A 24,534-nucleotide genomic window follows, 5' to 3' on the forward strand; every position below is an offset into this window, starting at 1 on the left:
ACTTCAGACTTCGCTAAAATTTCTCAAACAAGCTGCAGCTGGTGAAATCGTGCCCCAAACTAATCAATAAAAAAGGCCAAGACCCAGCACTAGCACCAGCCTGCCTTGCTTCCCAGCTGGGTCCCTCCTGGGCACCTCCAAGCGAAATATAAATAGCAAATCACAGTTCTCTGCAGATCCCTCTATAGTGCCTGCCTGGTAGCCCCAGGCAGTGCCTGACTTTGCACCTCTCTGGAGGCGCTAGAGCCAGTGCACCTGGTGGACAGCTTCAGACCATAGTGGATTACAACTCTACACTTCCATGTGACTTACTCAAGAGGCAAACTTAGCACCAAAGCCCAACTGGAGCAAGTCCTGGTCCATAGGGGTGTTTCCACTGTAGTCACATCTTGTCCTCACAGCCAGTTGACCTGGAGGTCAACTCCTCCCAGTGATGCCAATAGCAATAAAAACTAAACACAGCCTCCATAGAGGCACATCTAGAGTGCCCAGCTCAGGTGACTAGTGCTGCTGAGCCATTGGGCCCTACAAGACACCTGTGACACAAGGCCATTCTACCAATTCCAGGAGACATAGCAGCTCTACCTAATACATAGAAACAAACACAGGGAAGCAGCCAAAATGTGGAGACAAAGAGACATGCCACAAATGAAAGAAATGGGAGCAAGCAAACTACTGGATATAGAGTTCAAAACCATGGTTATAAGGTTACTCAAGGATCTTCATGAGACTTTCAAGGATCTTAGTAAGAATGTCAAATACATGAAAAAGGACTGGCCAGAAATTAAGCATACACTAACTGAAATCCTATATAACAAAAGGATAATATGCAAATAGACCGAATGGCAGAACTGAACAACCAATCAAAGTGTAATATGCTGATGATATGCTAAGACTGCTCAACCGCTTGCTATGATGTGCACTGACCACTAGGGGGCAGACAGTTGACCGGTTGACCAGTTGCTATGACATGCACTGACCACCAGGGGGCAGATGCTCCGACTGGTAGGTTAGCTTGCTCCTGGGCTCTGGCTGATCAGGATTGAGCGAGATGGGCCTGGCATGCCCTGGAGCCCTCTAGTGGTCCCTCCCCGGCCTGATTGTGCATTGGTGGGGTTCCTCAGCCTTGCCTGCACCCTCTTGCAATCTGGGACCCCTTGGGGGATGTTGGAGAGCCAGTTTCAGTCCGATCCTGCAGGCCACTCCCCTTGGGAGGGCGCCAGATATGGGGCTTATGGCTGGTGAGTGCTGCTGTGGCAGCGCCAGTCTCTCTTAATTGGGACTGATTGGGCACGAGCCTGCGGCAGGCACAGTGAGGCTGGGATGAACGGGAATGGCAGGTAGGAGCTACAGGAGGCGTTGGACTACAGGTTTCAGCCTGATCCCTGCAGGCCACCCAGAGGGACCCCACCTATGCACGAATTCGTGGCTCTAGTAATGAATAATACACAGGGATAAAACAGTAGAGTAGAGGATTCCAAGAGTCAAATAGACTATTTGGAATATGAGGAAGCAAACAACACCCAATCAGAAGAGCAAAAAGAAGGAAGAATCCAAAAATATGAAGATAGTATAAGGAGCCTCTGGGACAACTTCAAACATACCAACATTCACATTATGGGTGTGCCAGAAGGAGAAGAGAGGAAGCAAGATATTGAAAACCTATTTGAAGAAATAATGACAGAAAACTTTCTTTGCCTGGAGAAAGAAATAGATTTATAAGCCCAGGAAGCACAGAGTGTTCAAAACAAGATAAACCCAAAGAGGCCCACACCAAAACACATCATAATTAAAATGTCTAAGGTTAAAGACAAAAAGAGAATCTTAACAGCAGCAAGAGGAAAGAAGTTAGGTACCAGTAAGGGAGAGCCCATACAACTGTCAGTTGATTTCTCAACAGAAACTTTGTAGGCCAGAAGAAAGAGTCAAGAAATATTCAAAGTGATGAATAGTAAGGACCTACAACTAATATTACTCTATCCAGCAAAGCTATAGTTTAGAATTGAGGGTCAGGCAAAGAACTCCACAAACAAGAAAAAGCTAAAGGAGTTCATCACCACCAAACCGGTATTACATGAAATGTTGAAGGGTGTTCTTTAAGAAGAAGAAGAGATAAAATATATGAACAATAAAATGGCAGCAAATACATATCTATCAACAATTGAATCTAAAAATAAAAATAAATAAACAAGAAATCTAAAGAACAAAATAAACTGGAGAATAAAGTAGAATCAGAGGCATGAAAGCATGGAACAGACTGATGAATCTCAGAGGGAAGGGGGCGGGGTGCGTGGGAAGAGAGTAACTCAAGATCTTTTATTTATTTTTTTATTATTTTTTAATATTTTGTTTTATTGCTTAAAGTATTATAAAGAGTATTACATGTCTCCTTTTTTTCCCCCTTGACATTCCCCCTTAACTAAAGATCTTACCTGTGGGCACAGATTGGTGAAGGCCTGGGGCGGGTTGGGAACCAGGTGGAGGGGGACAAAGGGAGGGGGAAGGGAGGACATCTGTAATACTCTCAACAATAAAGATTTTTTTTTATTTTCTTTTTTTTTTAAATCTTTATTGTTCAGATTATTACATTTGTTCCTCGTTTTTCCCTCCATAACTCCCCTCCTTCCAGCTCCCACCCCACCCTCTGCCCTCACTCCCCACCCATTGTCCTCATCCATAGGTGCACGATTTTTGTCCAGGTCAACAATAAAGATTTTTAAAAAAGGATGGTATTGCGATTAATCCCTTACTAGGGTGCTGTTCTCAGAATGTCCACAAGGGGCACTATCACAACACGTCCCTGCAAGGGCGAGAGCCCTCAATGACTGTAACTTGGATTTTATATTCAGACTGCTAGAATAAATTTCTAGGGCGCTGTTCTCAAAATGCCCACAAGAGGGAGCTATTGCCACAACTCCCTGCAGGGCGAGAGCCCTAGAACTGTCCATTGGGTTTTCAGACTCCTAGAATTCATTACTAGGGTGTTGTTTTCATAATGTCCACAAGATGGCGCCATCGCACCTAATCCTTTACTAGGATACTGTTCTCTATTTTTAGAGAGAAACATCAATGTGAGAGGGAAAAGTCGATCAGTTGCCTCTCATACATGCCCCAATCATGGATCAAACCTACAACCCAGGTATGTGCCCTGACCAGGAATCGAACCCATAGCCTTTTGCGGATATGAGAAGATGCTCCAACCAACTGAGCCACCTGACCAGGGTAGCACTTTGAACACTTAAAGCAATATTTCCCAAACTTCCCTGATCATAAAATCACCCAGTGTCTTGTGAAAAATGTACATTTTTAGGACCTGCCCCAGAGCTCCTGGCTCAGAGCCTGCTAAGGAGGAGGGGCTTCGAATCTGTATTTTAAACAGTGACCGAAGTGACTCTTATTATCCAGGAATGTGGGGAAACACTGCTCTAAATTAGTCTTACAATTGGGCCATGTGTCAGCGGGTCTTTCTCTGACTCACTTCCCAGTTGGGCCTGCCTGAAGAGATGTATACAGAGTTCTAGGACTAACTCCAGGTAGGGCTAATTTCCCTACTCCCTCCTCCACCCTCGGAGGAAACTCCAAACATTTTAAAGAGGAAACCTGCTCCTTGCCTTCTCCTAGGCCAAGTCCTCCTTAACATCTGTGAAGCCTTTTGTTCCAAGGACTTCTGGGTTGATTTTATATGATTGATTTTATATATGATCACATATATGACTGATTTTAGCAAGGAAGGGAGAGGGAGAGAGAGATAGAAACATCAATGGTGAGAGAGAACCATTGATTGGCTGCCTCCTGCATGCTCCCCACTGGGGATTGAGCCCACAACCTGGGCATGTGCCCTCGATCGGAATTGAACCCGGGACCTTTCAGTTTGCAGGCCGACACTCCATCCACTGAGCCAAACTGGCCAGGACTTCTGGGTTGTTTTAAAGCTACTTTATTGAGAATTTACCACGTGTCAGGCATTTTACAACTCATCCTTTCTTTTCATTCTCACACTCATCGTATAAATTAGATTTTTATGTTCTTCCCATTCTACAGAGGAAGATCAAAGAGGCCAGGAAAGTGGTCAGGGATACACAGCTGGTAAGTAGTTGGGCTGAAAACCCAACCTGGGCGCCACTGACTCCAAGCCTTGGCTCCCTTCTGCCGTCGGTGCTTCTGGCCTCTCTACCCTGGTGCATTCCTGTTCTCCCTCCCGTCTGTAGAAGTCCAGTGCCCTGAACGCAGCTCCCAGAGGCCGGAGTGGAAGGATGAGGGCTTCTGAGGGAAGGATGCAAGGCTGGCCTGGGCACTATGGGGTTCAGGGGAGACCCCAGGGGATCAGCACCCTCCTGTCTGCAGTGCAGTCAGCTCAGGTGAGGAGCTCTGGGGTTAATGTAAGTCACTAAGAGGAACCCAAACCGGTAGGGAAGCGACTTCTCTTCCTCTGAATGTCCACAAACCTCCCCATCTCCACCATTCACTTCTCACTTATCATTTGTAGCAGGTATTGTAGATCATTTCTCTTTTTAAAAAGTTTTTACTTACTGATTTTTTAAAGAGAGGTAAAGGAAGGGAGAGGGAGGGGGAGGGAGAAGGAGAGAGAAAGAGAGATTTGTTGTTCCACTTATTTGGGTATTCATTGGTTGCTTCTCTTTTTTTGTTGTTTTTTAAATATATTTATTTATTTTTATTGATTTCAGGGAGGAAGGGAGAAGGAGAGAGAGATAGAAACATCAATGATGAGAGAGAAACATTGATCGGCTGCCTCCTGCACACCCACCCTGGGGATCAAGCTTGCAACCCTGGCATGTGTGTCCCCACCCCTCGCCGCTGGAATCAAATCCAGGGCCCTTCAGTCCGCAGGCCGATACTCTATCCACTGAGCCAAACCAGCTAGGGCCATTGGTTGCTTCTTCTATGTGCCCTGACAGAGATTGAACCCACAGCTTTTGTAGATAATTTCTTAGGCATTTATCTTTTCTCCTCAACTAGAGTATAAAGCCTGAGGGAGATCAGCAGTTCAGAGAGAATGGCCTTAGGGTGAAACAGGTCTGGTTTGAACCGTTTGCTACTTACTAGTTGTGCGATGTTGGGCAACTAGTTGTGTGATGAGAACATAAATAGTACCTACCCTGTGAGATTGTTTTGAGGATTAAATGAAATAATGCAGAGAAAGGATTTCTAAGCAATTGCTGAATAAATGGTGGCCATCTCCTCCTCCTCCCCCTAGTCATCATCTGAGTGAGCACCTTCCTATTCTCTTGTCTCAGGTAGGGACTTAAAGCATTAAGGTGGCATCCTCAAGAAGAGATAAATGCGCGAGGGCAAGAATTGTTGTCAAAGAAGAGTGTTCTATGAAAGAACAAATGTGATGTCATGTGAGTATTTATTTTTTATTTTTTTGTGTGAGAATAATTTTAGGGTGAAAAAAACTAAAGAGCTGTCAATAATTTTCTCCCTTGAATGTTATTTTAAACCAAGATAGGGTGAGAAAGGCAGAGGGAGGGATGGGGTCAAGCTGGCACAAACGTACAGGTACTAGCAGTAGCAATATGGCAGACATTTACAGACCCCAGTGCTCCCTAGAAGCACAGGGAAAGAATCTTTCTCAGGAGGCACGTATGGATCTACATGAGTCAGGTGACCTGACCTAGGTTCCTCTCAGTGTAAATCTGAAGCACTCACTTAAGTTTCCTTAACTGTAAAGTGGGGCTACAATTGTCACAGAGTTGGTGTAGAAATGAATCATGTCATAGCCATGTAAGTGCTTTGTTAACTGCACAAGCCAATGCCATCCTAGGGTGGGAGTTCTCTTCGTAAGGAACCGTGGGGAGATCAGTGAGCAAAACTGCCCGGACAGAGATGTAAGAAGAAGAGAAAGAAAGGGGAAGATGCAGGGAGCATGTGTATTGGACAACATTGGCAATCCCTCAGAAGCTGTCTGAACTACTTGCAGTTCGTTTTCTGGCTGTAATTCCCACTAAAGGAGGGGATTGAAAAACGGAGAACACCATTCCTTTCTTTGGTTAGGCCCATCAGGCCAAGTAAAAATATATGTGAAAGAAGCGCCTTCTCTCTGTGCACAAAAGCGAGGGTCTGTATTTTCCTAAGAACCATTAATGCAACGTGCATTACTCACATGTTAGTGGGTTGGGGTCTGAAGAACAGTATGAGACATTGCTCGTAACCTTCCATGATAGGAACAAAGAACCTGAAAATGTTAAATATATTTACAAGAAGTAGAAAAAACTTTAGTCAATTTTTTTGAATTCTAAACTCCATGGAATCAGACAATATTATTAGAATCTGTGGCCTCTTAAGCCATGTCTGTCTATAGGCTGTTTCCTTTCTGACCTCACTTCTGGGAATATTACACTGTCTGATCTGTTATTCATATTATCTTATTCTGTGCCAGAAGAGTAAGGATGCTGCACTTCCAGAATTGCATTTGAGTTATTTGTGAAATTGCATGTTACAATTTGCTACCATTTCTAACAGGTTTTTAACATCTTCTTTCTCAACTGGTGTTCACATTCATGCCAGTGACCTCCAGGGGCTCGTTTCTTTTCTAGCTTAAGAGAGAATTGCTTCCATTAGAGTTGGATAAAGCCAACTGAAGACAAGAACATATATTCTTCATGTTGTTTGCTTTAAAATGGATAGAAAATTAGAAACTCAAGGTGTGAAGAGATCTGGGTGGGATTTTAGTCCCTTCAAGGAGCATTAGGCAGGACTAAACGTTTACATGCCTGTTTGCAAATGTCAAAGACCAAGGACTGAGACAAAGGAGGGTGACTTATAAGGAGTTGGCTGCACATCTGGCTGCCAGGTGGTTCATTTCAGCTGCAGGTCAGAGTAACCTTGCCCTGTGGTCTGGGTGCCCAGGTATCAGGTTAGGTCTACCTTGCTGCTTATGCCCTTGGTCACCTTACTAAGGGCTCCAGTCAAACATATGTCAATAAAGAATAAAGTTATGTAAATATGCACACAGGTGGTCATGGATAGACAAGAACTTCCCAAAATTTCTTTCATCGAGATCTGGGCCCTTCAGGACAAACATGCTCAGTTTACACAACAAATAACAAAAGCATCACAGGTAACAGTGGAGAAAGCAAGAACTTTCTTAGAATTTTCACTCTGCCACATCCATAAGGGTGACCTTACAAAAGAAATGTCATCATTCTGAGCCTCAGTTTCCCCATTTATAAAGCAGGGACAGCCATATAGGGAAGTTATGAGGATTACATGAAATAAAAATGAACCAACCTGTTTGAGCCCACCTACTGTGGTGCCTGGGCTGTAAAGATGCATAAATATTAGGCCCATTTTTATTTCCACAAAATACATGATCCTGAAGAGCTTTACCTAAATTCAACTTTCAAATATCAAATTCTGTTTTATGAATCCTAATTTATGAGCAGCTAAGATAACCTGACATATCACATTAGTAATCTCACCTTTCTCATTCATCGCCATGAAATAAAGGTGTTATTGCAGGTTCAACAAGTCTTTCCCTTTTCTCTTATTAATTCCATAAACTTAGGGTTTCATCTCTAGATTTTATTTAAAACAGACTAATTTATAGCCACATAATATGGAGAATGAGCCTGGTGCTGTTACTCTAGAGCAGTGGTTCTCAACCTTCCTAATGCCACGACCCTTTAATACAGTTCCTCATGTTGTGGTGACCCCCAACCATAAAATTATTTTTGTTGCTACTTCATAACTGCAATTTTGCTACTGTTATGAATCGTAATGTAAATATCTAATATGCAGATGTATTTTCATTGTTACAAGTTGAACATAATTAAAGCATAGTGATTAATCACAAAAACAATATGTAATTATATATGTGTTTTCCGATGGTCTTAGGTGACCCCTGTGAAAGGGTCATTCGACACCCAAAGGGGTCGCGACCCACAGGTTGAGGACCGCTACTCTAGAGCAGGTAAGAGCATCACAGGACCTAGATCTTCTCAGTTGTCCTCAGGCTCAGAAGAGAGAGAGTGTCAACTCAAAGCCTTGCTATATAGCATTACACTCTTCTAGCCATTTGTTGCAGGGTTGTTTGTTTTTTTAAAAAATATATTTCTTTATTGATTTCAGAGAGGAAGGGAGAAGGAGCGAGAGATAGAAACATCAATGATGAGAGAGAATCATTGATTGGCTGCCTCCTGCACACCCCCTACTGGGGATCGAGCCCACAACCCAGGCATGTGCCCTTGGCCAGAATCGAACCTGGGACCCTTCAGTCCACAGGGTGACGCTCTATCCACTGAGCCAAGCCAGCTAGGGCTGCAGGGTTGTTTTTTAATCCTCACCCAATAATATGTGTGTGTGTGTGTGTGGTTTTTTAAAAACAGATTTTTCTTTTTTCTTAGAGAGAGAGGAAGGGAGAAAGATCTTTTTAACAATTATTTAAGATTTTTCTCCTTAAGGTGGAAAGAAGGAAGGAGATATGGGCACTGGGTACCTGGAGAGACACCCAGGAGAGGGAGCAGGGAGACTGAGATTGGCAAAGATAAGCATCTTGTCCTCTACAGTTCTTCCCAGGGTGGATCTGGTCCGCTAACTCTACTTCCTGTCCAAACTAACTCCTCTGCCTTACAACTTGAGAGTCCTGGAGTCCAGGAGTCCTGGCTTTAATGAAAATCCGAGTGGGGTGGAGTAGAGATTTTTGTTACCTTGTTTATAAAGTGGGTGGCTTGCCCTGACTAGTTTGGCTTAGTGGACTGAAAGGTCCCTCCAGGACATGTACCTTGGTTGCAGGCTCCATCCCCAGTAGGGGGCGTGCAGGTTGCAGGTTCGATCCCCAGTAGGAGGCGTGCAGGAGGCAGCTGATCTATGTTTCTAACTCTATCCCTCTCCCTTCCTCTCTGTAAAAAGTCAATAAAAATATATTTTGGAAAAAAAAAATAAAGTGGTGGCTCTCCACATTTGGAGCCTGTCTCCACCACCTGTGGACCTCACTCCTAGAAACCGAGAACTCACTAGAGATGGCTATGGGACATCTGCTACTTTCCTCTTCATTTTTGCAAACAGCTGTGCTAAAGCCAGTTGCTTCTTAGTAGCTATAGTACAGTCCTAGTCCACACACCGTGGACGACTGCGGAGTAGGGGAGGAGAGTTTGGGAACCCTGCAGAGGTGGGGGAACTGGAGCTGCCACCAGGGGACGCTCGCCCCGGAGTGAGCTGGACAGAGGCGCAGCCAGAGAAGAGGGGCGCCGCGGCAGAGCAGGCACAGATTACTCGCGGATGCTTCCTTACAGCAGGTGAGTTTGTGGATGTTCCTGGGATCTTTGATCTGAGGCGAAAGGCCTCCCCGGCCAGTCCCTGAGAGCTGAGAACCCACACCTCCCCTCCCGACCTGGCCGAGCGGCTTTGCCTGTCCAGAGGCACGCGGTGGCTCGTGCTGCTGGGGATTGGGCCAGCTCAAAGCCTCTCAGGGTTAACCACTAGGTTCTCAGTCAGACTTCCGCCGTTAATGAGATCCAAGCATCCCGCACTTCTCAGGTCACGTGGGTCAGGGTCTCTAGATCCTCAAAGTGTGGTCCCCAGACCGGCAGCATCCATTTCAGCATCACCCGGAACCTAGTTAGAAATGCACTTTTTCAGGCCCCGCCTCAGACTCCCTAAACCCGGGACAGGGCGAGGGGCGCCATCTGTGCATCGCTACCCCTGCAGGTGACTGCGAGCCTCTTCCCGGGGCGTCCCACGTCGCCCAGGTGCGTGTGGATCCTGAGCTAGGGAGTCGGGGTCCTCCGGAGATCTCCCGGCCACCCGCTCGGCGGTCACGTGGGCTCTTGGATTCCCCTCCGCCCACCTCTCCCGGGTCTTTAAAAGGAGGAGGAGGCTCCTGGTCCAGTTGTTTGTGAGCTTAGCAGCGTCCCCGGCTACTGGACCCTTTGATACCCCACCCCGCTCCTGCCGCGAGAGCCGCCTATGGGAACTTGCTGGGCAGAAAGGAGGCGGCGGGAGCGGGACCCCGCTGGGCTGTGACCGGCTTTCCGAGTTGCGGGAAAGGCTGGCGTTCGCGGTCTGCGCTGCGCGAGGTGCGCTCACTCTGCAGCTGGTGGCTGCCTGCCAGGTGCGGGGAATAGAACGCCTCGGGAAAAGCTCGAGTCCGCATTTCAGAGATTGCTAGGCCGGTGAGGTAGGTGCCCCTTCGCTGAAGGTGTGATTTAAATGTCTGATTTCCTGTTTGAAATCCTGCAGTGGGAAACCAGTACTATTGAGAATAAAAGACACCTCCCCTTCCCAATTCAACTGTCTTGAAAACTGGGAACAGAAATTTCATGCTCTGGCTAAAATATTTTCATCCCAGACGTGGGCGAGTTAACTTATTTAATTAGCTTGTGCCTGTAAGCTCTGGGTTGATTGTGCTAATAATACATGTCTGTTTAAAAGAAATCATTCGTCTAATGATTTTCTCGTGGGTTTCCCGACAGCGGTGAAATGTTGACAAAAGGAAAGTTGAACAGGGCTGTTCAGCTGGGGTTCTGTGGGCCTGGGACGATGTCCGGGCATCGGCCAGGTGACTGGGGGTTTAAACTGTACTGACTGGCATTCCTTTTGTCTTATGAGAAAGTAGATTGGTTTCTGGGCTGACTGAGGGAGATTAAGTTCCGGGATGTTTTATCTACTGAAGAGGATCCCAACTGTTGCTTCTTAATCCTTTGTGTTACTATTCCTGCCTAATTCATATTGGAAGCATAAAAGTAAGTCAAGGGAATATTAATTTCGTGAAAAACAGAATTTTGGATTTGAGTGGGTTTCTACTTAGGAAAATAAGTTTGATTCAATTTTACCAGCTTTTTAAGAGGTAACTTTGTGGCACACAACCTTTGGAAGAAGGATTTTGTCTTATTTTGTTAGATTTCTGGTATTTACGTGGGCATTCCATTAGGAATTTTCACTTTAGTTATACTTTTCTAAACTCACTGGCTATACTCCTTTGTGTGTGTGTAAGGATGTTTGTTGAAATAGTGAACATGTGAAAAGAAACATTTGTGCTGAGAGCATTGTAGAAAGTAAATGTGCTATGATTATGAAAAGAATATTGCACACATTTTTTGACTTCTGTTTTTGTTTTTTTTCCCTCTAGAAAATCAGTATGTTTCTGCATGCATTCTAGAAGAGGGAAAATGTAAGGATCTGTTCATCAATAGGTGGTAAAGCAGAAGCCTCAGGATTCCATTTTATGTTAAAGCATTTTTTTGTTGAATTACTGTAAATGTGTACTTTAAAAGCAGCCAGCTTTCCTGTAACATTTAAGATATATAGTCTCTGCAACTAATTAAAAACATATTTAGGACAAATTGCATAGTGGTTTTTAGGAACTTCAATGAATCTAATCACCTTTTACATTTCTCAAAATTCATATACAAACATGGAAAAGGTAAAATTTATAGTAAATTTAACCCCTAAAATACAATTAGCATTTAATAGATATTGATATGTCTGTCCATTTTTAAGAATAAGGCTGCAATTTTCAATAAATGTGTATCCAACAGGTAATGATTCAAAATACATATTGTGATAATTTTAGTTCATGTTCTAAGTCATTTTATATATCTATAAATAGATACTAAAATAATTATATAAAATACTGAAGGCTGAATCTGAATCATTTACTGGTAACTTTTGATAATTACCTCTAGAAGCCTTGAGGAATATGCATGCACTTGAATGTTAGACTTCATAATTCAGTGTCTAGCACATTGTTTTAGACATAATAACATTTTTAAAAAGGCAGGTTTATTGCAGTATAATTTATATACAGTAAAATCTAGCCCCTCCAGCTATCCCACTCTGTGAATTCTGACAGTTGCATGCAGTCATATAATCACTTCCATCATCAAGACAAGAGAACAGTTCCATCACCCTCATCCTCCAAAAGTTGCCTTTGAGCCTTTGTAACCAACCCTTGCCACCCACCCTGAACCTGGAACTCACTGATTTTCGCTGATTTTATAGTTTTGCACTTAAATATGTTTTCACTTAGAAGTAATAGTCCTCCTTCTCTTTTTTTTTGGGAGGGGGGAGAGGAGGGATGAGTCAGGTTGTGGTATTTTGTTTTAATCCTATGTAAATTGAGGCAAAGACAAAACTTTTATAAATAGGAAACTGGAGACTTGGACTAAGTGTTAACTTCATATTGAGCTAATAGATTGAATTCTTTTTAAAAAATATTTTTATTGATTTCAGAGAGGAAGGGAGAGGGAAAGATAGAAACATCAATGATGTAAGAGAATCTGATTGGCTGCCTCTTGCATGCCCCCAATTGGGGATCGAGCCCGCAACCCAGGCATGTGCCCTTGACCAGAATTGAACCTGGGGCCCTTCAGGCTGCAGGCTGATGCTCTATCCACTGAGCCAAACTGGTTAGAGCTAGATTGAATTCTTAAAAAGTTTGTATTCCATTGTGGTTAAAGTCTTTGGTTATGGTGTATATCATTAGTTATCCTAAACTAAAATACAAGCCATTTAACATTTACTTATTATTTATGTAATATTAATATAATGTATTGTTTCTTTATAATTGTGGCATCTAAGAAATACTTTTATTATACTTGAGATTAAATGTTACCTGAAATTAGATACTATCAAATAGTGAAGAGCAACAGAGTGATTGAAAAATGACAATTTGTATATAAAAAGAGGTAATATGCAAATTAGGCCAAGATGCCGTAAAGGTCACAACCAGCTCAGGAGGAGGGGCCTGGCGGGGGTCCAGAGCCAGAGAGAACAACAGAAAGGGCAGCCCTCGCCTGGCCCCGGAGCCGGAGCCGGAGCCGGAGCCGGAGCCGGAGCCGGAGGGAACAACCCGCAGGGGGCCGGCCCCAAACCCCAGCCCCACGGCTGCGGCTGGGGGCCAGGTTCGATTCTGATCAAGGGCATATACCTAGGTTGCAGGCTCCTCCCTGGCTGGGGCCCAGGTCAGGGCTCATGCAGGAGGCAACCAAATGAGGTATGCCTCTCACATTGATGTTTCTCTCTGTCTTTCCCTCTCTCTTCCATGCTCTCTAAAAATCAATGGGAAAATATCCTCATGTGAGGATAAAAAAAAAAAAAAGAAAGAAATGTCATATCTTATGAAAGAGACATCTTAAAAATGCCTAAAGAAAGTTGTCATTTTTTCATGGTGAAGGGACTGGAGTCCATGTTGATGAAAACACCTTGGTGGCTGCAGTGGTCGGCAGTGGCAGCAGCAGCAGAGTGATAGGGGTGGCGTATTCCCCTGATCAGCCTGGTTGCCTCCTGCAGAGGGAGGCCAGACGGTGGCTTAAGCCGTAGGGAGCAGGCCTAAGCTGTCAGTAGGACATCCCCTGAGAGCTCCCAGACTGTGAGAAGGGGCAGGCTGAGCTAAGGGATCCCCGCCCCCGCCCCCCCCCCCCCATGCATGAATTTCAAGTACTGGGCCTCTAGTTTAAAATAAAATATAGAGAGTGTGCCTGCTTAAGTTAAAATACTCTCCTCTATAGGAGCTAGTGTCTGTGTCCAATTTATTTGTAGATGTCAGGATTTCTTCATTTCTGTGTTCATGCTTTGAAATCTAGATTTTCCTGCAGGACATAGATGCAAAATCTTTTGCAGACTAATATTTTTTACTGTTTAATACATTATTCAATTCAGTAAACAGGAGCCCATTATTGCTAGTAACTCCCTATAAAGATTTGTCAGATGATATCTTTCTTTTTGCTTTTCCTTCGTGCTATGAGAGACAAGAGCCTGCATTTTAAATACCTTTCAGAGAACTACAGAGGCAGTAACGAGGATATGCAGAGAGGCAAGTTTATGAGAGACACCAGCAAACTGGATCGCTGGCATTTGTAACTGGAACTGTTACAGCTCTTGATAATTAAGAGCCTTTAGTGGGGAATCTTTGTGTGGGTGTACTTTCCAATGGACAGGAGAGTGAGGATCACCTGGAAAGACGATTACTGGAATTATCTGTGTTTTCTGAAAGCAGGACTGCAACCTTTTGCTGGTGAATGTTTTGTGTTCTGTCTAACCCAGGGCTGGAAGGGGAGTTGAGTGTTTTCCGTGTAACTTCTGCATTGGTTATGTCCTCTTGAATCTCTTTACCCACAGCTCTTCCCCATCCTGCTTCAAATGAATATTTGAATATGGTTTAGTTTCCTGAGAGTGGAGCATTGTCTCTGACTGTTGGTCTCAGGAAGACTTGCTGATGAGAGAAGATTGATAGGCTCTTTCCCTATCCTCCTGCCTCAGCGTGCGATAACCCTGAGCCTGAGCCTCTTCCCCTATTCAAAAGTCTGTTTCCCATCCCGCCCAGTGAGGGCCAGTGGGCTACTAGGGGAATTGTATTTTTCTCATTTTGGAAGATATATGTTCTTAAGAGTTGCATGTGAATCAATTATTAACAATCAGTTCTATGATGGTTTTGGAGTATTTTTTCTTTTTTCTAATTAATATTAAGTTGACTGAGAACATTAATATTTTGCTTAGGAAAAAAGACACTTGCGGCCAATGGTTGGCAAACAACCACATGCACACATCAAGGATGCTTGACACTTCAGAAATATTTTGTATCTTTTCCGTGAAACCCTTTCTAGTATATGCGTTGTTGAGTGTGAATTTATGACTTGTGTGGGGCACACAGGTGTGGGTGTTTGCATTGAATGCTTGGGCAGGTGTGATAGACAGGCTTGCGAACACAGCATAAGGAGAATGTGGCGTTTTGTGCTCCACACAGTCTGACAGGCTGCCGCTGGCCCAGCTTTTTGGGCTGGTAGTGATGGATTGTAGAGTAGAAGTTAAGAAAGAAAAATAGGAGACAAAAATGTTCAAGGTGGCCATAAAGGCATTTTAACCTAAATTATCTGGAAATACTCAGGCCCATCCAGTGGCATGGCAGTAGATTGACTTCCCCCTCTTGGACATGTAATGATACCTTACAGGATGCGTTCACATCCGTCACTTCATTTCCTGTCCAAGCACTGTGGAAGGTGCAGCCCCTCGGCGGTCCCCGTTTCTGCTGAGGAAGACATAGAAATGGAAGTTCAGGAGTTTGCGTGGTTTGTCTAAGATCACCTGGCTCCCAGGCAGAGCTGGGACCCCATGTATTGCTCTGTCCATGGAGCCAGAAAATATGTAAAGACAGGCCTGGTGGTGATTGCTTCTTTAGTCTTTAACTAGATTTTATAGGTACTTTGATAAAACCAGTCTAGTTTTTCTGGAGTGTCTTTCTGCTTTGTCTCAAGGCCTGCCTTTTTCTTCAAGGAATCACTGTCAGTATTTGGAATTTCAAGTGATTTCATTTAAAGAGCTAAAATGTGTTTCCCAGTCAGTATGATAGAACACTATGTACAATCCCATGTGTACAAAAAACTGCTGCTGAATGCAGATGTGATCCGAGGGGGCTCAACACAGGTGTGTGTGCTGGGCCAGTGGAGAGAGAATTCTGGACAGAAGACAGGGTCACAAAGGAAATGGGCCAACTATTTTTGGCTAAGATGACTAATTTAAGAAAACTGACATGCAAAAAAATGGTTACTTCGTAGAATTGGGGTGTTTGGGTTCTCGTTCCTTTGCTGCCCAGGTGAAATTGCATGCCTGCCAGGCCCAACAATGAAACTGTTCAGAGACTATTTCCCCTGTTGTACCAGGTATTGTAGTCACCGAGGCAATGCTTGGGTGTTCAAACAAGTGAGTGGGGGGAAATCCTGTCCTATAATGTTGAAGACATTTTATTTTTTGGCAGTTCTTTTCTCCAAGCAGTTTATATCCCTGTTTTAGAGTAGGACTACTTAAGTGACCAGACAGGTTTTAAAAAAATTCACTTTCACTGGTATAGACCTTCAGTGGGGAAGATTTCTCTTTTGCTACCTGTTCTCCTGCCTGCCAGGTCTACTGCAGTGATTTCAGTTCATCACCCCTTACTGAGTCTTGGCTTAAGAAGAAAATCCTTTTTCACTGGCTACCAAGTTACTAATTATCCAAGATTCCACTGAATTGTCACATGAATCTGGATACATCTAAAATATATCCAACTAAAAAACAACATACAGTCTTTTAATCACTGTCCAGCAACCAGTTCTCTCACATTAATTATCATGGTACAGGGATGTGTGGAAATTCTAGAGAGGTTGATTGGAGTATATATGTGAAATCCAAATTTTCTAAGCAGTGTCACGTGGCACCTGATTGATTGCTTGGATGAATCCTGGCATTTGCCATTTGGTGGTGTGTGTCTGACAGGTCATTTCAGCATTTCTGGGCCGAGAATGAAAGTTTCACTTATAGGTGAAAATGAGTGATGAGATTGATTCTCTGCTTTTGAGAGAGATGTCATATTCATTTTAAATTGTGTGATCATTTTCCAACTAGGTAAAGGGAGGTGTTATTTCAAGTTCGTGAATTTCCATGCTACTATTTATCACTTTGTGTCAGTAGAAGCTTAATGTTTTAAGAGGTCTAATAAAAGGAAAATATAGAAGTTTTTGTTGTCTTTGCTGAAATACTTATGCTAAAATGCTAAATATGTTTCTTTTGGGCAATGTAAAGTTGAGACAACATGAAATTCAGTAATACCATCATTGACCAAAATGTCTTTATTTTGTTTAATCTGTTTTATTTATTTATTTTTCATTAACTAAGTATTAATTTCTTTAATCCTCACCTGAGGATATGTTTATTGATTTGAGAGAGAGAGAGAGAGAGAGAAAGAGAAAGACAAAGACAAAGACAAAGACAAAGACAGAGAAACATTGATCAGTTGCCTCCTGTAAGTGCCCTGACTGGGGATCAAACCTGCAACCTAGATATGTGCTCTGACTGGGAATTAAAACCCCAACTCTTTGGTGTATAGGACAGTGCTCCAACCAACTGAGCCACCGGCCAGAGCTAATTGAGTATTAATTTGAAGTCTCCTGTTGAAATTGTTATTCTAAAATTCACTGCTTTCCTGCTTCATAATTTCCTGAATATAATTTAGTCTTCATTTGATTATTGAGAGTGTTGACTTTATTTATATATAAGTTTACCTTGAGTAGTACTTTGTATAAGAAAGTTAATATACTCAACATGGTGACCACACTAACTTTTGGATATACTTTTTATTTATGTAATTGGGTACGCCAGCCTGTTTTCTTACACCTTTTTAAAAAAAAGTTTAATAAGTACAAAATTTAAATATTACCTCCATTTTATTATGCATAGATACAATTTGTTACACCTGTTACTTTAAATATTTTGCTTTCAACTGTTATAATTGTATATGGTTTAAAGTGTGCTGTTAATGTGCCTTAAATGCCTTTTGATGAAATATTTGCTTGTATAAGATATGCTGAGATCATGTAGCAAAAACAATGCACTAAAATGAAGTTGCCAAGATACAATATTGAAAACATAAGTACAGTGAGCTGGTGTATGTGTAGGTGGATTGAAATAAGAGAAGTTTTTGCAGTGCTGTCAGTCCTGGATCTTCCACCTACAAGGTTACCAATGACCTAATCACCAACTTCTATGGTCTCTCCTATGCCAGCCACTCACTCTAACCTAGGTCATTTCCATGGATCTGTAAATGTTTTTAAGCATCTATTTAAAACCCTTCATTGATGAATAAAATGTAATGCATAAATACAATGGAATTTAGCCGTAAAAAGGAAGGGAATTCTGACACATGCAACAACATGGGTGAACCTTGAGGACATTATACTAAGTGAAAGAAGTCGGTTACAAAAAGGCACATATTATATTATCCCATTTATATGAGGGACCAAGTAGTCAAATCCAGAGACAGAAAGTAAGGTGGTTGCTGGGCTGGGGGAGGGAGGAATGGGGGAAACTGTTGTTTAACAGGTGTTGAGTTTTAATTTTACAAGATGAAAAGAGTTCTAGAGATTGGTTGCATAACAGTATGAATGTACTTAACACTGCACTGTACACTTAGGAATGGTTAAGATGATAAAGTTCATGTTATATGTTTTTACCACAATTTTAAAAAAAGTTTGGAAACTTTTGGCAATAGTTCATTTTATCCTGCATATTTTCTATTAGGAATCAGGGATTGTATATGTTGATTGGGAATCTAAGTAATTGAAACATGAAATTACTCCTGATTAATAAAATGCACATAGATTTAAAAAACAAAATAGACTTCCTCCATCCTACATTCTCCAGCTACCATTCTCTTTCCTGTCCCTTGTGGTCAATCAATGTTGATTAGAAATGGTAGCACCTTTTGTATTGGTTCATTATCATTTACCTGGTCGATCCTGCCTCCTTTCCCTGACACAGGGTTCCCCGAAGGCAGGGTGCATGTTTTGGGACTCACTCAAATCCCCTCTCTCAGCACAGCACCATGCCTGCTGAAAAGTGCTCTCACCTTTGATTAATACCCTTGCTTGGTGAAATCTTATATTTTAAACATATTTCCTCATTCTTTCCTTCTAACAAATAATTATTGAGTTGTGGTGGGAGGTGAATAAAATATAGTGGGTGCCTTCAAGGTATTTAAAAATCTAATTGTAATTCCACCCCACCTCTACCATTTTCAAGAAGGATTCTATATAGTTGTAATCTGATAAAAAGGATTAAATTTGTATGTTAACTGTAGGGGTGTTAAGAATGAAAAAAACTGTTAAGGCATACAATGCCAACCAACGGACTTTGCATATTCCTTATGGACATGGCAGGTTTCCTGTAGGAAAATAGCAGATCAGAGTGGAGTGATGGGATGGGACAACAGTGGAAGGCTTTGAATGTTAGAAGACCGTGACTTACCTCAGAAGCTGGTGGGAAGCGGAGGGCTGATCAGAGCTGGCTTTGAAGAATGTTAATCTGGCTGCTCTTTGGATGAGGAGTAAGTAGTAAGGAGCCTATTGCAGATGCTCAGATAAGAGAGCTTGCTCAGATGGTGGCAAAGGACAGCATGGGAAAAGGCACCGTGGAGAAAAAACCAATGTGCCTTGGTGATTAAAGGTGATTGGATGAAAGAGACAACAAAGATAATTGGAATGGGCTTTGTCATGAACACAAATAGGAAATGAATGGGCCAGAAATCACAGCATCCTCTTCCTCCTGCAGTGTCCCTGCAGCGCCCTCTACTGAGAAAGTTTAGCATTGGGTCATTTTAAATGCTATGGGAACTCGATTGTTTGAAGGGAGCATATATAGAAGCTGAATAAACTGGTAACTGACAGTTACATTGGTCTGGTGAGTCCTTGCTCTTTGTTATTGGCCCTGCTCATTGATGTGCTCCTTCTGGGGTTCCCTGGTTATTCTTGATTAATTTTCTGTAACAACTTTATCTTGTTCCAGGTTAATCCCCCCTCCCCCAGTAATTTTCATATAAGCCTATGAATTTTAATTTTATAACACATTCCCATGGTAAAATTCTTCTGGTTATCAACAAGAACAATAAAGAAGTGAATGAAGTAGAAAATGAGAGTCCATTGCTTTACATGTCCATCCTTCTGAGGTTAATATTTTCATGTGTATCTTTCAGGATGTATTTCTAAGCTCATACCAGTGTGTGTGTGTGTGTGTGTGTGTGGGGGGGTGTGTGTGTGTGTGTGTGTTTAATAAAAATGCTTAAACATTTTAAATAGTTATGCCTGTATCTCTGACTAAGAAATGTCTTTTTTACTCTTTACAGCCATTATACCTGCCCATGAGACTGAGACCATTATAATGTCCCTATGTGGCTCTTCTCACAAGGAGTTTTCTCAGATGTTACCTATTCAAGACATGGATATCAAAAACTCACCGTCTAGCCTTAACTCCCCTGCTTCCTACAACTGCAGTCAGTCCATCCTTCCCCTGGAGCATGGCCCCATATACATACCTTCCTCCTATGTAGAGAGCCGCCATGAATACTCGGCCATGACATTCTACAGCCCGGCTGTGATGAATTACAGTATTCCCAGCAGTGGCAGTAACTCGGAGGGCGGACCTGGTCGACAGACCACAAGCCCAAACATGTTGTGGCCAACTCCTGGACACCCCTCTCCTTTAGCCATCCATTGCCAGTCTTCAGTTCTGTATGCAGAACCTCAAAAGAGTCCTTGGTGTGAAGCAAGATCACTAGAACACACCTTACCTGTAAACAGGTAAATCTAGTCTTTACTGTAGTTCATGGGCATTATTCAAATCGCTTTATGATTTTTTGAGAAGAAAGATATACATTATATGAGGTTTTTATTAGTCACATTGATTACTTAGAGCACCTAGAACATGATATTCTAGAATATCCATTTTAATATTCAAGTTCTCATTAAAAGTTGAGTTTGTAGATCTGTGTTGTGGAGAGAACTCACAATCATGACCATTTACATCACTTTTCTTCAGATGAAGTGATTCGGGTTTGAAAAAGAAATTTTTACTTTACTTTCAATTTGGATCCTCCTTATCTTGTAAGTGAAACACAATTTAGTGTTTATGAACCCTGGAGGGCAAAGAGATAAATGAAGCAACGTTCGTGCTGCATGCTGTGTTTCTGTATTTTCTTAGGAAATCTCTCTTTTCCCCTTAATGCTTTTTACAAGAATATTTTCTTTGCCTCCAGAGAGACATTGAAAAGGAAGGTTAGTGGGAGCAGTTGTGCCAGCCCTGTGACTAGTCCAAGTTCAAAGAGGGATGCCCACGTCTGTGCTGTCTGCAGTGACTACGCATCAGGATATCACTATGGAGTCTGGTCATGTGAAGGATGTAAGGCCTTTTTTAAAAGAAGCATTCAAGGTACAAGAGTATTGTTAGTTGTTTCTTGAGTTTTCCACTTTTGCTTTCAAATAGTTTGGCAGATGACCTGGCAAAAATTTCACCACTGGCCTCTTGTACACAAAGTACTTGATGAGCAGTTTAAAGGATCATGTGTGTTTGGGGTTGGGGTGGATTGTTTCAAGTTTAAAGCACTTTATAAGTTGTGGATCTCCACCTCAGAACCCCAGAACTCAAATGGGTCTTGCCTTACAATTATCCATCACCATCTTCTTGGGAGAAGACATCTAGTTACAACTCTTGTCAAGGTAAAGCTTGGAAAAAAATGTGTGTTCATTAGGAATTGCAAAGATCATTTCTTCCTTTGACTTATGTTTAATATCTGGCATGAATAACAGACATGATGGTGGGCTGGCTCCTGAGGAAGAGAGAATAAATACATCTTATGGAGATGGTCAGAAATCAGGAATTCAACTCCAGTGGGCTTTGAGAATTGATCTAGAGGCCTGTCTTGTCCTGAACTAGTGGAGCCTCCATTCACAATCCTCTTGTTTCCTTGTCTGGGTTTAGACTATTTCCCTACCAGTCTCCAAATTCCTGTTGGGCCGAGTAGTTTTTTAAAATCATCTTTTTAATAAATTTTAAATTGTGCACACCTGCTTTCAAGGCCAGTTAGGTCATCATCTCACCTGTCCTTGCCATGCTATTCCTCCCTTGCCAGCCCAAATTTGCTGAAGTCACTTTCTTTTTTTATTGAATTAAATTTATTGGGGTGACATTGGTTAATACATTATATAAGTTCAAGTATACAATTCTGTGATGCATCATCTTGACATGGCATTGTGTGCTCACCACCCAAAGTGTAGTCTCTTTCCATCACCATATATTTAGCTCCCTTTACTCTCTTTATCCTCTCCCTACCTCTGTAACCACAATACTGTTGTCTGTGTCTATGAGTTTGTTTGCTTTACTTTTCATGTATGTGTGTGTGTGTGTGTGTGTGTGTGTGTGTGATGTACCCATAATTCTTGGGCACTTAAAAAAATCTTTACTGTTGAAAGTGTTACAAATATCCCTCCTTTTACCCCTATTAACTCTTGAGCACTTCTTTACTTCCCAGCACAACAAGCTGTTTCAGGTTCATCTTGTACTATCTCTGCCCCAGTCCTGAAATAAACTGTTTCTCCAAAGAGCCCCGTTTCTTCTTAAAAAGAGAATGATATTTATAAACCGAGATCTGGGTGCTAGTTCGTTCATTGTTCTTGGATGTCCCTGCTTCCAGGCTCTCTGAGAGGATAGAGTTAAGGAATGTATTTATTCCAGTATTTAGTTATATCCTGTTTAAGGAATACAGATGCCTGTGTAACTAGTGCTCAGGTCATGAAGTAGGATATCTTCAGAGTCCTCAGGGTGGTCTTCTAGTCACAGCTCCTTCCCTTCCTACAGAGGTAAGACAATCCTAACTTCTGACGCCCTTGCCATGGTTTTACCACCTAAGCACACATCCCTAAACAATGCAGTTTCGTTTTCTCTAGTTTTGAACTTTACATAAGTGGAATCTTCTCCTTTATTTTTTGTTTGTTTCTTTTATGACTTGCCCATTTAATTTATCATTGAGACTCATTCATTTCCCATGTTGAAATTCTGGCCCATTGTAGCTTGAATTTAAGAAGTTCAGGCCATATTGTTTATTAGAAAGACACAATTAAGAAATAAGGTACCAAAATATCCTCTGCACTTTTATTTTTCATCTTTTTAATTATAATTCTTTTCTCTCCTATTACATTCCCTAAATCTCTCAGATCCCGATAGCTCTCTTCAATCTCCGTACCATTTCACAGCCCAGGCAGCCTCATCTCTGGTTTGCACAGCTACAGCAGGTTCTCACCTGGTCTCCTGGCTTCCATCAGTTTGCTGTCTCTAATCCATCCTCCATGTAGCGTCTGAAACAATTTCTGAAATGGAAATTTTCTTCTCTCTTCCTTAAAAGAATTAAAAGAAGTACCATTGTCTTTAGTTAGAGATTGCAATATAACTAGTATTTTACTACAATGAGCATTATTTTTCTTAGTTGTAGGTCTGTGAGTTGTTAGGTTGGCTCTTTTCATAAAGCTTGGATTGAATTCACATCTGCTCCATTTCTCTCCATATTGTCCTGGGCTAGTGGCTACCAGAGGCATTTTCTTATGGGGACTTGAGGCCAAGCCATATTGTTGGAGTAGCACATCTACAAACATGCCATTGGCTAACGCAAGTCCCATGGCTAAGTCCATCATCAGTTGGTGGGGAAGTATGTTCTGCCCACTCTAGCACACTGCAAGGTCACAAGGCTGAGGGAGGGAGTGAAGAATTGAGAAGAATCTAATCTTCAACCATTGTTATAGCAATTCTTTTGCTCTTACTTAGTTTGCTAATTTCTTTATTCCCTTATTGACTAGTTTAGTTCTTTTATTTTTTTTATTTATTTTTTATTTTATTTATTTTTATTTATTTTATTTATTTATTTATTTATTTATTTATTTATTAAAGTTTTTAGAAACTTTATTTTCCATCAACCTTATTTCCATTCTGTTAAGAATTTGTGGAAGAACAGCTTAGGACCACTCAGTGGTTGTTCCTCCCCATTCAGTAGCCTGAGCAGTGGGGGCTGCAGACCAGTCTTCAGTGGCAGGCTGAGCACTCCAGTCTTCAGTAGGAAACTGCTGAATGGGTACAGAGGGCACCTGCACGCCTTCAGACCAGTCTGTAACCTCAGGCTGAGCAGCAGTGAACTCAGGAGCAGGAGCAGTCCATTCACCCTGAAATTCCTCCTTGGTCACAGCCTTTTCAGCAGCAGCCTGCTCTTCCTTTTCAATCTCTTCAAGATCTCTGTAGAAGTAAAGATCAGGCATGACTTCCCACGGGTGTTCACGGGAGATAGTGTCACGCATGCGTAGTACTTCCCGGGCCAGCATCCACCACATCAGACCCACTGAGTGAGCCCCCTTGTTGTTGCAAGGGATGGCGATGTCCACATAGTGCAGCGGAGAGTCTGTGTTACACAGAGCGCTGGTGGGCAGGTTAACGTAAGACGCCTCTGTGAGAGGCTGGTGGTCAGCCCTGGGATCAGTAACCACCAGAAGTCTTGGCTCCCGGAGGGCTGCCTGGATCTGGTCGGTGAAGGTTCCAGGAGTGAAGCGGCCGGCAATGGGAGTGGCTCCAGTGGCAGCAGCAAACTTCAGCACAGCTCGCTGGCCAGTATTCCTGGATGATATGACCCTGACGTCAGCTGGGTTTTCGATGGCAACAATGGCACGAGCTGCCAGCAGAAGCTTCTCCCAGGTTCTCTTCAGATTGATGATGTAGATGCCATCACTTTTCCTTTTGTAGATGTACTGTTCCATTTGGAAGTCAAGGTTGGTGCCACCTAAGTGGGTTCCTGCTGCAAGGAACTTGAGGACATCCTCCTCCTTCGTTTGCAGGACATCAAGGGCTCCGGACATTGTGAAAAGTTTCCCTTTAAGTTACGTGGGAACCGAGAACATTGTGAAAAGTTTCCCTTTAAGTTACTTGGGAACCGAGAACAACGCCGTATGGAGCCCTCCCTGGGTAGCGTGGAAAGCTAGTTTAGTTCTTTTATTTGACTATGAATTCCCATAAGAATATCATATTAGATCTCAAAGGGGGATATATGTTAAAGAATATAAGCAGTTGAATTTGAGACCTGATATTTGAGGAGCTCTGTGATTTGGAGCAAATCACTTCCAGGTGACTGTGTCACTTTCCATGTCCAAAGGAGAACATTTCTAAATGTATCTCTTGAGAATTCTAAGTACATGCAGAGAATAACCTATTAGTCAAAAAGTAGGGTATTAAAATATTCCC

General features: G+C 42.4%; 1 protein-coding gene and 1 pseudogene across 1 annotated transcript in view; one reads left to right on the forward strand and one right to left on the reverse strand.

Moving 5' to 3' along the window:
* Positions 1-9,205: 9,205 nt before the first annotated feature.
* ESR2 (estrogen receptor 2) overlaps positions 9,206-24,534 on the forward strand; it is a 54,716-nt gene continuing 39,387 nt past the window's right edge. The window contains exons 1-3 of the mRNA XM_070418638.1: positions 9,206-9,257; positions 19,610-20,063; positions 20,519-20,691. Coding sequence (XP_070274739.1) covers positions 19,645-20,063; positions 20,519-20,691 — 592 coding nt within the window. The 5' untranslated portion in view covers positions 9,206-9,257; positions 19,610-19,644. The remainder of the gene's footprint in view (positions 9,258-19,609; positions 20,064-20,518; positions 20,692-24,534) is intronic.
* On the reverse strand, positions 23,238-24,187 carry LOC139012541 (small ribosomal subunit protein uS2 pseudogene; annotated as a pseudogene).

This window comes from Myotis yumanensis, unplaced genomic scaffold, assembly GCF_028538775.1.
Source record: "Myotis yumanensis isolate MYYU_CA2020_CCGP unplaced genomic scaffold, mMyoYum1.0.hap1 SCAF_1, whole genome shotgun sequence".
NCBI classification, from domain to species: Eukaryota; Metazoa; Chordata; class Mammalia; order Chiroptera; family Vespertilionidae; genus Myotis; species Myotis yumanensis.